This window comes from Rhinolophus hipposideros (assembly GCF_964194185.1).
Source record: "Rhinolophus hipposideros genome assembly, chromosome: 5".
Taxonomy (NCBI): Eukaryota; Metazoa; Chordata; class Mammalia; order Chiroptera; family Rhinolophidae; genus Rhinolophus; species Rhinolophus hipposideros.
The window spans coordinates 39,372,380-39,386,484 of record NC_138051.1 but is presented as its reverse complement, the minus strand read 5'-3'; the positions used below and the strand labels follow the sequence as shown (position 1 = coordinate 39,386,484).

General features: G+C 43.1%; 1 protein-coding gene across 1 annotated transcript in view; it reads right to left on the bottom strand.

The window, feature by feature from the left end:
• Positions 1-5,582, bottom strand: part of STARD9 (StAR related lipid transfer domain containing 9) — a 99,034-nt gene extending 93,452 nt beyond the window's left edge. The window contains 2 exon segments of the mRNA XM_081048425.1: positions 482-551; positions 5,518-5,582. Coding sequence (XP_080904551.1) covers positions 482-551; positions 5,518-5,564 — 117 coding nt within the window. The 5' untranslated portion in view covers positions 5,565-5,582.
• Positions 5,583-14,105: the final 8,523 nt, after the last annotated feature.

The following is a 14,105-nucleotide window of genomic DNA, read 5'->3' as shown; positions in this document are numbered from 1 at the left end:
AGGGACCGACTCCCTTCTGAAATCTGAAGGTTCTTAGTTGGTACTTCCTATCGCCAAAATGAATCCCATATTAGCAGATGCATACTGAAATCCCTAGTAACCCCTCTAGACAAAGGGATATCAAACGAGAGGCTTGGACAAAGTCTAACGGGTAGTCAGGTGAGTTAAGTATACATATGGATTGTCCCCAACATGATTTAAACTCTCCATGGCCCCCATAACATCCCTTGTGTTTACTTTCAAAGCAGCTACTGACCAGTTTTCAAAATAGGTGCACCCTATTTGCTAGAACTTGAGCTGCAGCAGCCATGGCCCCCTGCACTTCTTTCCTACTTGAATTTTGTATTTGCCTTGCGATTGGTCAAAGCTCTTCCACTCATCTTCCTTCCCTAAACACATTTGCATACACGCTTCACCCAGAAACCCCTCTAATAATACTAGCCCCTCAGTGGAGAGAAAAAGGAAACAATTTCAGGCTTACCTTTAAATTCCTGATTTTTGCCACTTTGCCATCTATTTCCACAATAATTCTTCCTCCTTCTTTTGTCTCCCTAGAAACAAGACCAACATGAGAAGAAACATTTCTTTTTCTTTCTTAATCAAGAAAAGAGAAACTGAGACCAGCACTATTGGGACAAAATGTTTCCCGACTACTATTTCCATACCTGGGGTGTCTGTCTCCACAAATGGCTGTAAACATCATATCAAACAGTCTCCTAGCTGGCATGCTTCTCTGGGTCATCAGAATTTGGCTCTGAACAGCTAAGAGTCACCACTGTTGAATACTCTCTATATGCTAGGCACTGTACTATGCAGGTACAGTACAGACTGTACTTCATCGTGTTCAATCTTCCCAACACAGCCTCCTGACATATTTTCCTAAGATTATCTTCATTTTTACAGATGGAAGATGAAAGCTGAGAAAAATTATGAAACTTGTCCAAGGTCACACAGTTAGCAGTGGTAGATTGGGATTTAAACCCAGATTTGTCTGCCCACAAAGCCACATGTTGGAAATCCAGCTGGGAAACCCTGGTTAGTACCCTTGGCTTGGCACACAACTTGCCATCTCCTCTCATTTTCTCTGGGATTTTGTGCATAGATAGTAGTGAAAAAGGTTTTGGAGTCCTCTCTGTTGCGATCCTGAAAACATATTTCCCAAATCCCTTCCTTACATCAAAATTAGAGCTAGGTTCCTTAAGAATCTTCCTATATTGCAGTTATGTAGTAACACTGTTAAATAACCAACCCCTAAATCCAAGTAACCCACATACCTGAAGCCTCGTATGAATGGAATATACTCCATTCTAGATATAGAATCCTGTCTCATAAAGAACTTTAGCTGAAGTGCTTACAGCAAAAATGTTAATGGACAAGAAATTTATTAGCACTTCTCCACTACAAGGAAAGTTGTCAATTAAATCACTCCTAGCCTGGGACCTGAAAGGTGAGAAAATATGTTCAGTCTCATTTTACCCTTCCTCACAGTTCCCCCAGGATGTGCCTTTGAGGATTGAACAGGGATGGTGGGGATGGGCTGGGGGGGTGGGGTTGTCTTTAGATTTAAGATTAGTTTTTTTAAACCTGTCAGTGAGTCTAAAATAAAGCCCTGGATAGAAAATTTCCCTCTCCCAGGTAATGGCACTTCTAATAAATTTCCTCAAGGCTCTAAGGCTCTTTTTTCCGTATTTCACACTAGATAGAATTTAAGGCAGCAGAGATAGTCTTTGTCTCTCAGGATCATTAACTGCATCCTACTCGCCTACCCAGCCCTCAGCTCTCCTAAAGAAAATCTTTCATTTTTGGTGTTAACATTTTACAAGGTAATATATTTTTTTCTTTCTGCATTTTAAGGTAGGTTTTATTATCTATCCCTCCACCCACTATAAAAGTAATACACAGATTATATGTTGTAAATTTGGACAATAAAGAACATAAGAAAAAAATCATGCAATAACTTTTCCAAATCTAGTATCCAACTTTTTTTTTTTTAAGTCTGCGCTTTCTTGAAATTCATCTAGGACTCTGGTGTAAAGCAGCCAAAAAAAAGCGTCCTAACTTGACCTCTTGGCAGAATGATACGACACAAAGGAGGGTGAGATGCTGCTTCTCCCTTGCCATTGGTAACTTAGAGGTCTCAAAATATTCTAGAACAAAATGAGGGTGAACTAAAGTTAAGCAGAACAGAAAGAAAGGGTAACAACCTCAATTGAGGAGTTGGCCACACACAGCTCAACAAAAGTCTACTGAGGAGGAAGGAGCCTTAAACAGTGGAGCTACTCCCCCTCGCCTCTGGGTCCTGAATTCCACCAACAGGCACTCATTCCTTAGGGTTAAAGGTTTTGCACAGGGGTAAATCCTTAGCACACGTTTACTCTCAGGACAGTATTTCTCCAAGTGTGGTCCACAAGCCACCTTCATCAGAATTGCGTGACATGGTGGAGCTAGTGAATTCAAATTCCTGTTAACAAGATGCAGTATAACAAGCTTCCCAGGTGGACTGTATGCATATTATAATTTGAGAATCATTGTCCTAGAGGGGAAAATAACCAAGCCATTGCCAGTTATCCATTCATTTGTAAAACTTGAAACCAACACAGTTCAGTATAGGGAGGAATAAAACTAGCTGTTAAAAATTACATGGCTAGGGCCAGCCCGGTGGCTCAGACGGTTAGGGCTCCATGCTCCTAACTCCGAAGGCTGCCAGTTCGATTCCCACATGGGCCAGTGGGCTCTCAACCACAAGGTTGCCAGTTCAATTCCTCGAGTCCCGCAAGGGATGGTGGGCTCCGCCCCCTGCAACTAAGATTGAACGCGGCACCTTGAGCTGAGCTGCCACTGAGCTCCCGGATGGCCCAGGTGGTTGGAGCGCGTCCTCTCAACCACAAGGTTGCCGGTTCAACTCCAGCAAGGATGGTGGGCTGCGCCCCCTGCAACTAGCAACGTCCATTGGACCTGGAGCTGAGCTGCACCCTCCACAACTAAGACTGAAAGGACAACAACTTGACTTGGAAAAAAGTCCTGAAAGTACACACTGTTCCCCAATAAAAGTCCTGTCCCCCTTCCCCCGCCAAAAAAAATTATATATCTAACACTGTATTGGACACTTACAATGAGCCAGGTTCTGTATTTTAAATGTATTTTAAATGTGTTCTTTCATTTACTCTTCATAAAAGACTACTGAAGTAGTTATTTTATTTTATAGATTTTTTTTTAAAGCACAGAAAGGGAATATAGTGTATGCAAAGTAACTTTTGACAGGGCAGTGAAAAATGTTCCAGGGCCCCCAGTATTGGTGGAAGAGAACATTTCTCTCAATGACGAATGATTTTGTGTAGACAAGGGGCAGCACCTCACAATGATACAGACTTTCTGATTACGGGAAACAACTGTGAGGTAGAAGAGAGGGCATCAAAACCATTCCCCATATTATCATTTCACTGCCAGATGGTCCGTTCTAGTCCCCCCACCCCTGACCCCCAGCAAACAGGCATTTGACTGAGAAAGAAGTAAAACTTCTGTGTACTCTCAGGAAGGAACAGCTTCACCTGGTAAATGGAACCTTGGCTCTCCCTACTTATAACTTTAAACAAAACCATTTTTTCACCTGGAGAAACAGACAAATGGAAGCTTAGACCAGATTTCGTCCTAAGTACAACATCAGATCCAATAACTGTTAACTGAGTCTTGTGCCAATGACTTATTTGAAGGTTGAACCAAACTACATAATCAGCAGATTCCCTACAGTCAGATGAGCCTCAACAAAGATGCTAGAAGTTAACAAACCCTGAAGAAGAGCTGCATCTCCGCAGGATTCTGAGAAGAGAGGAGTGATCTCAACTTCTTAGCTGTGATCACACTGGGTTTCTCCATATCGGCCCCTGAATCCGTGCTCCTGAATCTTCAGCCTGCTATAATCTGTTCACACCTGCCTATCTGCAGGCTTGACATTCATTCTACTGCCTGCTACTCAAGGCTCATAACTTGAGCTAAAAGGAAGTAAGCTTCTGTGCCCTTTCCCACTGACTTTTGTTTAATGAGATACATTATTCTCTACTGTGGCTGCCAATAACAACTCAATTTCAACAGCATTTTCTTAATCCAATTTATGCTATCATAAATTCCTACTTCCCAAGGAACAGAGCGCTGTGAGAAGTGGTCAATGTTATCCCGACAATCCTTAAAAGAACAGTTTTGCAAAAGAAGGTCTGCCAGAGGCTATCCTCAAGGTAGCAGCTGTACCTGTGAAAAACCCCCAACCTTGAGCCACCACACTGAGTAATGCAGAAGCCCGATGCCATAAGCCATTTACCAATCTACACACAGCACTTTAGGCACATGCTACTTTCCTCCTCTCTTCATTGCACTTCTGCCTTTCTCCTATTTTCTTTTCTGTTTTTATTGTTTCTTTCCCCCATCTCATTCCTCTCATTATTCTGTCAATTGCATGACTTCAACGCCAATCACCTCCATATCAGGATAATACCTGCTGGTATTGAATTTCATTATGAGAGACGATGCCTTTTTTGAACTTTCTGCCCAATTTTTAAGCCATCTTATGTCCTGGGAAATTTTAAACCTCCAAAATAATTCCAATATGTGCCATTGGTCCCTGGTCCCAAACTACACTGTCCACAGCTTTATCTTCTATCATTCACTTCCCTCCCCAAACAACCAAAACTTATCTGTTTCCTAACAGCCTAAGTCCTTTGCTCTGTTTTTACTACAAAGTGTTTTTTACACCTTCTCCACCTGTGAGCAAATCCCTAGATCTTTAAAAAACAGTTTAAAAAACACCAACCGTTCTGTGAAGCCTTCCCTGAATTTCCAAATCTATGAGTGGAGAAGTCAGTGAAAAGGAGAAGAAATCATGTGGCCGGACACTGGACTCCTCAAGGGCTGAGAAGTGCAGGATCGGATTCAACCAGGAGGAAATGGGCACTGATGCTGAGAGGAAGGGTTAGAATAACTTCCCCTATTTCACTGTTCTGCTGCAGAGCATAGGATGAAACCATGATCTCTTTGAGCCTCAGTTTCCCTCTCATACCTTACTATCTGCCTTGCTGCCCACCTTCGCAGGGAAACCCATGTGCACCCACAATGCGGCATCGATCCTCACAGGAACACCAGAGCCTCCAAGAAGGGAGAAGAGCCTGACAATCCCGCTCCCCACGTAAAGATACCTACGTTCCCAGACCTGCTCAAGGTACTCAGTGGGAAAAGCCCAACCCGTGCACCAAGACTTGAGCAGCGGTCCCTGCTGGCGGGACTCCAGGGAGCGGACACAGGGCAGCCCATCCCCAAGGCCATCCGAGAACCGCTATTCCCCAGAGCACGAAGGGAAAGCTCGGCTCGAGGCCTCAATCTGCCCCGGCCTTTACAATTTCCGGACCCTGACCCGCTGGGCCACTTTGTGTCCGATTTCTCCCCGCCGGAATCACTTGAGGGGGAGGCGGGGACCTCAACCTCCTCTCAGCTCACTTGACGCCTCAGGCGCCCCCTCCCGCCCAGACTCACCTCTGGCTCAGAGGCCGCACCCTCACGGCCACCCGCACGTTTGCCATCCCTCGGCCTTAGCCCAAGCTCGGCAGGTCGGCCCGCCACAGCCTCACCAGCCCCAGCCCCAAGATAAGCCCCAGCCCCAGTCCGGCCCCTCCCGCCCCAAGCATCTCCCGGGATGGCCCCGCCCATGCGCGCGCCCCCGGCCTGCCGGGGCGGTGCCTGCTGAGCTTCGGCCAATCCTGAGCCAAGTGGGCGGGAGGATGCTTGGCCAGGCCCGGCCCGCCTCGCCTCGCCCCGCCCCACCCTGCCCACGCACCTCTGGAGAAGGCCCCGCCCACACGCTCGCCCTAGGCCGGCCAGGGCGGTGCCTACTTAGCCTCCGCCAATCCTGAGCCCTATGAGCTCAGAGACCCGCCCCGTCCCCCGGGTGTGGCTGGGACGCGTCTCCTGTAAGTTAGCTTTTGTTCTCGGTTTTGCTGACAAAAGTTGTAGAGTCAATTAAATCCGTTAAACTTTGGTGAACGACAGTTTATAAAATAATTTGCTGAGTACTTTTATTCGCTGAGTTGACCTGAGCTATCAATTCTGTGGTTAAATTTTAGGGACAGAAATGAAATGGGGAACACCGATGTTTTTGCAGTTTCCAGCAAAGAGCAGTGTCGTTCTTTGAAGAAGCATTTGGAGTGTGAAGGACTTGAGAGTGCTCATTGGCCAACTCTCGATTGTGCTGGCACCTCATAGCCACACTGCCTCTCCCCCATTCATGGGTAGAGAAGGATGAGAGTTTATTTCTAGGCTAACCAGAGAAGCTGGAGATAAGCGATGCCATGGGGCCTACAGATACAGTAAGAAGAATTGTATTTATCCTGTGGCATCTTAATTTTACATGGGAAAAAGGGAGGACCTGCTTTCCGTCAGAACCCTTTCATTAATTCATCCCCAAAATAACTATTAGGTACCTACCGAAGAATCAAATGCTCTTCTTCTAAGGTGTTGAAGATACAGTCTGCCTAGTGGAAATCGAAATCTATAGAATAAAGAGATAATAAATACATAAATGTATATACTATGTCAAATGGTGCTGAGTGCAATTTATATATATATATATATATACATATATATATACATATATATATATATATATATATATATGCAGGGTGAAATGATATAGTAATGGTCTCTGTGTCTGTGTAGGGGGAAAGATGCTACTTTATATAGGTTCTTCAGGAAAGACCTCACTAAGAAGGTGGCTGTCATGCAGGGTCTTACCTCCTGCTCCCTGCCCAAGAACGCAGGATATGGTGAGGCCAAAAAGGAACACCCACGGAGCCATAGATAGTGGAGTCATACTATATTTTCCCTGGCGGCTGGGTTGGAGACACAGGAAGCAAGAACCACACGATGCACAATCCGCCGTCCGCTTCTCTGCCAACCAACCCCACTTACTAACTGCATCCCCGCTTGCTAGCTCAGCCACAGCAGTTATATTAGTGGCTAATGGCTCATTGGTTACAGCTGACGGCCAACTAGTCACAGCTGATGGCCATCTACTACCTGAGCCAGCACCTTTCTACATGAGGCCGAGAGCCTGGAAACTGCTCTCTGGGACTCCGTACCCACACTGGCACTTGACTGGATTTTAAGAATGTGAGGGAGGGGGCCATGCAAGTGTTCATTAATTTAACAATATTTCCTAAGTAAGCACCTGTTTTGACAGACTGTTCTAAACACAAGGGACAAAGAAGTTAAGAAAACAGGCAAACCTCTGACTTCATGGATCTTGGTGAAAGAGACTAACAATAAATAAAACAATTTAAATAAAATGTACATCAGATTAGCTAAGTCGAAAAAACAAAGCAAGAAAGGGGATAGGAAGTGAGTAGAGAGGGTGTTGGAATTTTAGATAATACAACCAGGGAAGGTCTCACTGAGAATGTGACACTTGAGAAAAATCTGAAGTATGTAAAAGAAGAGTCATGCTGTTATTGGGAAGAAAGACAATTTAAGACACAGGGAACAGACCAATGTAAAGGACCTGAGCTTGGACATAGCTTGGAATGTTAGAGGAACAACAAGAAGGCCAGTGGGAGTACAATGGAGTAACAAAGGGGGCGTGTGGGGACAGAGTCCCAGAGAGCAGTTTCCAGGCTGTCAGCCTCATGTGGAACGGTGCTGGCTCAGGTAGTAGATGGCCATCAGCTGTGACTGGTTGGCCATCAGCGATAACCAGTTAGTCAATTAGCCACTGATGTAACTGCCGTGGCTGCGTTGGTTGGTTGGTTGGCAGAGGAGCTGACGGCAGGTTGCAGATCGTGCGGCTCCTGCTCCCTGTGTCTCCAACCCAGCTGCCAGCGAGACTATAATGGCATGAGCCCCTTATCCATGGCTCCGTTGGTGTTCCTTTTTGGCCTCACCATGTCCTGCATTCTTCTGTGGGGAGCGGGAGCTGAGTCCCTACATGGCAGGGAGAGTCATAGAGGAAGCATGAGCCCATGATAAAGTCTTTGGTTTTTGCCCTAGGTAAGCTGGAAAACCAGTGAAAAGTTTTAGGAAGAATAAAAGGATACGATTTTCGAAGATTACTTTGGCTGCTGTTTTGAGACTAGTCTGATGAGTAGGGAAGAATGTAAACCCAAGAGAGACCTGTCAGGAGGCTATTTTGGTACTCCAGTGGTAGTAATAGAGACAGTGGGACATGTCAGGCATGTTCCAATTGCTGTTTACCTCTCCATTCTTCTCTCTCATCTATTTGAAAATACTCTTCCCTAGAGTAAAGTATTGGAACAGCTGGTTTACAATTTAGATTAACCTGGAACCCTAGTCTTCTGGATGGCTTCTCTACTCACTGTGCTTTGCAGTGAAAATAATCACAGCACTAGGGAAACAGTATGGAGTTTCCTCAAAAAATTAAAAATAGAATAGACTATCTTATGATCCAACAATCCCTCTTCTGGGTATTTATCTGAAGAAAATAAAATCACTGTCTCAAAAATATATCTGTACCCCCATCCATCTTCATTGCAGCATTATTCGCCATAAGCCAAGATACAGAAACATGGAAACAAAATAAGCATGCCAGAAACAGGGATGAACACAAATTATAATGTAAATTATATATGTATATATGTAAATTATAGTATATACATAAATTATAGTATCACAGGGCTGCAAAGTGATGATACTAATTTCATCATTCTTTATTTATGAGTTGAAATAGTTCTGTAAAGAGCAACTTTTTCTCATCAGCTATTTGATTACCCTGAGGTACAGTCCACATACAAATGCTTGACGATTTCAAATACCACTTTTCAAAGTAAGCTGGTTCCCTAGCACTTTTCAAAGGTGGTTAATGAGTTGTTGTTGTTTTTCTTAACATTATTATAAACTCATGGATATAAGCATACAGTTGGCCCTACTTATCTGCTGGTTCTTCATCCGTGAAGTCAACCAACCACAGATTGAAAGTAAAAGTCACGTTGTTACTGACGTGTACTATGTAATTAGGCCTACAATGGTCTAATGGTCTGAACACATACAGACATTTTTTCTTGTCATTCATTATTCCCTAAACAATACAGTATAACAACTACTTATATTACATAGGTATTATAAGTAACCTAGAGATGATTTAAAGTATACAGGAGGATGTGTGTAGGTTATATGCAAATACTATGCCATGTTATATAAAGGACTGGAGCTTCCTAGGATTTTGATATCCACGAGGGTCCTGGCACCAATCCTCCAGATACTGAAGGACGACTATGTTTGATTTGCTTCAGTCCATTGTAGGTACTATTCTTTTTTTCTCCCACATAAGGGAGCATTTATTTGTTTATTTATTTTAAAAGGTTTTATTGGGGAAGGGGAACAGGACTTTATTGGGGAACAGGTGTGTACTTCCAGGCCTTTTTTCCAAGTCAAGTTGTTGTCCTTTCAATCTTAGTTGTGGAGGGTGCTGTTCAGCTTCAAGTTGTTGTCCTTTTAGTCTTAGTTGTGGAGGGCGCAGCTCAGCTCCAGGTCCAGTCGCCATTGCTAGTTGCAGGGGGCACAGCCCACCATCCCTTGCGGGAGTCGAACCGGAACCCTTATGGTTGAGGGGACGCGCTCCAACCAACTGAGCCATCCGGGAGCTCAGCGGCAGCTCAGCTTAAGGTGAGGGAGATTTAATATGATAAATAATATTTAATATTTAATAGATAAATATTTGAGATTTAATATGAAATCATATAAAAATTTGTATAAAAACAAATCCACATCAAGTCATAACAAAGATAACAAAAGACAAAGTAAAAATAAAAACTAATCGGTGGCTATATACAGTTGGATACAGTTGTGTCTAGCACACTAGGAAGTCTTACAAAATAATCATCTTTTTTTTAAAATTTATTTATTGCGGTGACAATTGTTAATGAAATTACATAATTTCATGTGTACAATTCTGTATTACATCATCTATAAATCCCATTGTGTGTTCACCACCCAGAGTCAGTTCTCCTTCCATCACCATATATTTGAAAATAATCATCTTAAAGCAACAGAAAATCAGTCTTCAATGCCATCCTGCAAGATGGGTTATTTTAGCAATCTCCTCCTGCTTTCTCCAATGTCCTCCTTTAGTATGGTTGGTAATTGTTTTGGCAATTGCCACCCCTTGGAAATACCTTGCCGTAAGTGTTCTGTTGGTCTGAGCCATGACCCATTACCACCTAGTTCACCAGCTGCAGCACCTCTTCCTCCTTTTTTGTTGTTACTGTTGCTGCCTATTCACCTCTTTTGGTTGTTCAACTTTGATTTCACACTTCCCAGAACCAATCTGACAATATCTGCTTTCTAACAATTTCTTTATGGGTTCTTCCCCTGTATATGTGATAAAGCAAAATGATAACCTCCCTTCCCCATATTATTCATAGTTTTGATTCTCATTCTCCTTCTCCTCCTCCTCTTCTTGATCCTTTTCCTTCTCCTTCTTCAAGAAAGTCCCTTTAACATTTCTTGTAATACTGGTTTGGTGGTGATGAACTCTTTATCTGTCCTTTGATTCTAAACGATAGCTTTGCTGGGGAGAGTAATCTTGGTTGTAGGGCCTTGCTTTTCATCACTTTAAATATTTTGTGCCAATCCCTTCTGGTGTGCAAAGTCTTATGGGAGCTCCCTTGTAGGAAACGAATTGCTTTCCTCTTGCTTCTTTCAAGATTTTCTTTGTCTTTAAACTTTGGCATTTCAATTATGATGTGTCTTGGTGTGAGTCTCTTTGGGTTCACCTTGTTTGGGACTCTGTGCTTCCTGGGCTTATATGTCTATTTCCTTTGCCAGGTTAGGGAAGCTTTCCCTCATTATTTTTTCAAATAGGTTTTCAATTCCTTTGTCTCTTTCTTCTTCTGGTACCCCTTTGATATGAATGTTAGTTATGTTTGAAGTTGTCCCAGAGGCTCCTTAAACTGTCCTCACCTTTTTGAATTGTTTTCTTTTTTGCTGTTCTGATTGGGTATTTTCTGCTACCTTATCTTCTAAATCACTGATTCGATCCTCTGCTTCATCTAATTTATTGTTGATTCCCTCCAATGTATTCTTTATTTTGGTTAGTGTATTCTTCATTTCTGACTAGTTCTTTTTTATTTTTTCTATCTCCATTTTTATGTTTCCTACCTCTTTGTTGAAATCCTCACTGAGATCATTGAGCATGCTTATAACCAGTGCTTTGAACTCTGCATCTGGTAGATTGCATGTCTCCAGTTTGTTATTTTTCTGAAGCTTTCTTCTATTATTTTGTTTGGGACATATTTCTTTGTCTCCCCATTTTGGCTGCCTCCCTGTGTTTGTTTCTATTATTAGGTAGAGCTGCTATGTCTCCCAGTCTTAGTAGAGTGGCTTCATGTAGTCGGTGTCCTATGGGGCCCAGTGATGCAGTCTCCCTCATCACCTGAGCCAGGTGCTGATGTGTCCCTTGTGTGCATTGTGTGTGCCTTCCTGTTGTAGTTGATCCTTGGTTGCTGTTTGCACAATCAATGGGACGGATTGACCTTCAGACTGATTGGTTGTGAGGACTGGCCATGACTACAGTGGAGGAGCTGTTGTGCAGGGGCTGACCCTGTAGAGCAGGATTCACTTTATCAGGGCTCTAGTGCCTGCCTAGTCTTCCTTTTGTGTGTGTCCTCCAGAGGCAGCTGGCTGTTATTCTAGCTGGTGCTCTGGCTGGGTCTGAAGCCAGTCATCAGGCATGCTGGCCCCAGGGCCTCCTGGGAGGCGTCCTGATGCAGGCCACATTTAGCTACAGACTTTGCCCTGCCCTAGGCTACCTAGAATGAGCCACAAAGCAATCCTCAGATGGCTGCCACCCAGACTGGGCTTGGAGATGCCTGGGAGAGGCTAAGTCTCCAACTGAGACTGGCTGCTGCCAATGCTGGGCTTGGGGCAAGAGGCATGGGGCTCACCAAGACCAGATGCTCCTTCTTTGGGTTTTGTGAACCTTTGAGAGATTTTAGGAAAGTCTGCAACCTGACCCCAAAAGGGCCATTTGTATGGAAAAACCACTGGAAGCGGTTGTGTAGGCTCACAAGTTGGGTGGGGCAGGATCTCAGGGAATTGCTAGGGTGGGGCCAATGGTGTTAGCTAAGTTGGAGACTCAGAAATGGCGCCTGCCTAAGTCTGCACGCTGGGAGTGGGGAGGGCTCAACAAAGGAACAATGGCTTCTGCCAGTACTTCTGAGAAAGCTGTCCCTCTAGCCATTGCCCTGAAGCCAGAAATTCAGTTCCTCCTCCTATGTTCGCGGCACCTTTTGAGGTGCTGCCCCAGCGCCAAAGCTCAGAGCGAGTGAGTCCATCAGTAAGTCCGTTCCTGGGCTCTTTAAGAACACCTGGGACTCCAGCAGCCCTGTCTCACTCAGCCACAATCTCCGCTGGTTTTCACAGCCAGAAGTTGTGGGGACTTCTCTTTCTGGCACTGTAACCGTGGGCTGGGGAGTCTGGTATAGGGTTGGGACCTCTCGCTTTCCACAGCCGAGATATCCCTCTATCCCTCTCGATTTTTAATTGCCACACATAGGTGTGAGACCAGCCCATTCTACATCTGTGCCCCTCCTACCAGTCTTGACATAGCTTCTTCTGTATATCCTTAGTTGTAGGACTTCTGTTCAGTTAGACTTCAGGCGATTCTTAATGATGGTTGTTCTGTAGTTTAGTTGTAATTTTGATTTGGTCATGTGGAGGCAAGCACAGCATTTACCTACTTTGCCACCTTAACCTTCCCTTTATACTAATTTTTTAAAGTGAACTCAATTACATAAGTGGGTTTTCTGAATTGTAAAATGAATCTTTTATGTAAATTCATTTGTTTTACAGATATCTCGGGAAATTCCACAATAATTAGTTTTATTAAATCTCAACTCTATCATATTTTGCATGTCAAGAAACCCTTTGGGCTGGAGAACCTGAGCTCTTGCTCCCTGGCATGTTGCCAGATTAGCTCAAATAAACTTATAAAAATTCTCAAAAAAAACTCCAATCCCCCCAAAAAAATGCTTTGGATTTTCCTATTCACCTGATTTTATTAAAGACTTGAGAGGATAACAGGGGTCAGTCTGGCATAGTCATAGATCAGAGGAAGGAGTAAAATACAAAGTATGTTAGAAAAACCAGGCAGCATCTCAATTCCTCCAGAACAGTCCTCACAAAGTGGCATCATTATCATGCTGGAAGTGAATTCACAAATACACACACCTCCTAGCATAAATAGAAAGAGATTCCAGAACTATTTTTTGCTTGTGTGTTTGGTACGCATATGTCTAAAAGCTGAATTTAAAAAAAATCAGCATTTATTGACTCTAGCATATTACTAAATTAGCTTTTCTCTTTGAAATAGACCCCAGGCTCAATTTTTTATCTCAAGCTTTTGTGAATCAGACAGACTGTATGTCTATACCTAACTGTGTAAGCTAAATAGAATATTTCCTTTCTATCACATAGGAGTCGGGCAGGGGCCACAAAATTTTAGTTAGAAATTAGAGATTTATTTTTTATTTTGAAAAAGACATAATAGACAAAATACAAAAATAAAACCAAAACAACCAGGCATATCAATATTTGTGATGACACATTATGTGACATTACGTGTGTGTGTGTATGTGTGTGTGTATGAAATCACATGAAGAAAAAGCATAGGAAAATATCTGAAACCAAGGCTAGGCTTGAAAAGATTTCTAATGAAACACAACTAAAAGTTTTGCTTAAGTGTTTAGGCAATGTTTAAGATATTATTACCACTCTTTACATTTCATTTGCAAAAGTCAGCAAAGGTGGCTTCAAAACATGATCCCTGGTTGTTTTAGTAGGATATTTTTTGGCAACAATCCTGCCAAAACAACTACTTTACTCATCCACTGCGTTGAGATCTTCTTGTCTTAAGGAGTGTGGTGAACACAAGGATCAGTGAACCCTGGTGATACAGAGAATACAACAGTATAAAATACTGATGCACACATTTTAAAGCAAAAGCAAACCCCAAGTCTGAAAATAAGCCAGGGGTAGTTATAGTGCTGATACAAATGAATACATCCTGAGGTTTAGTATTAGTAAGTCTTAGTATACCAATTCCTCATGCACAATAA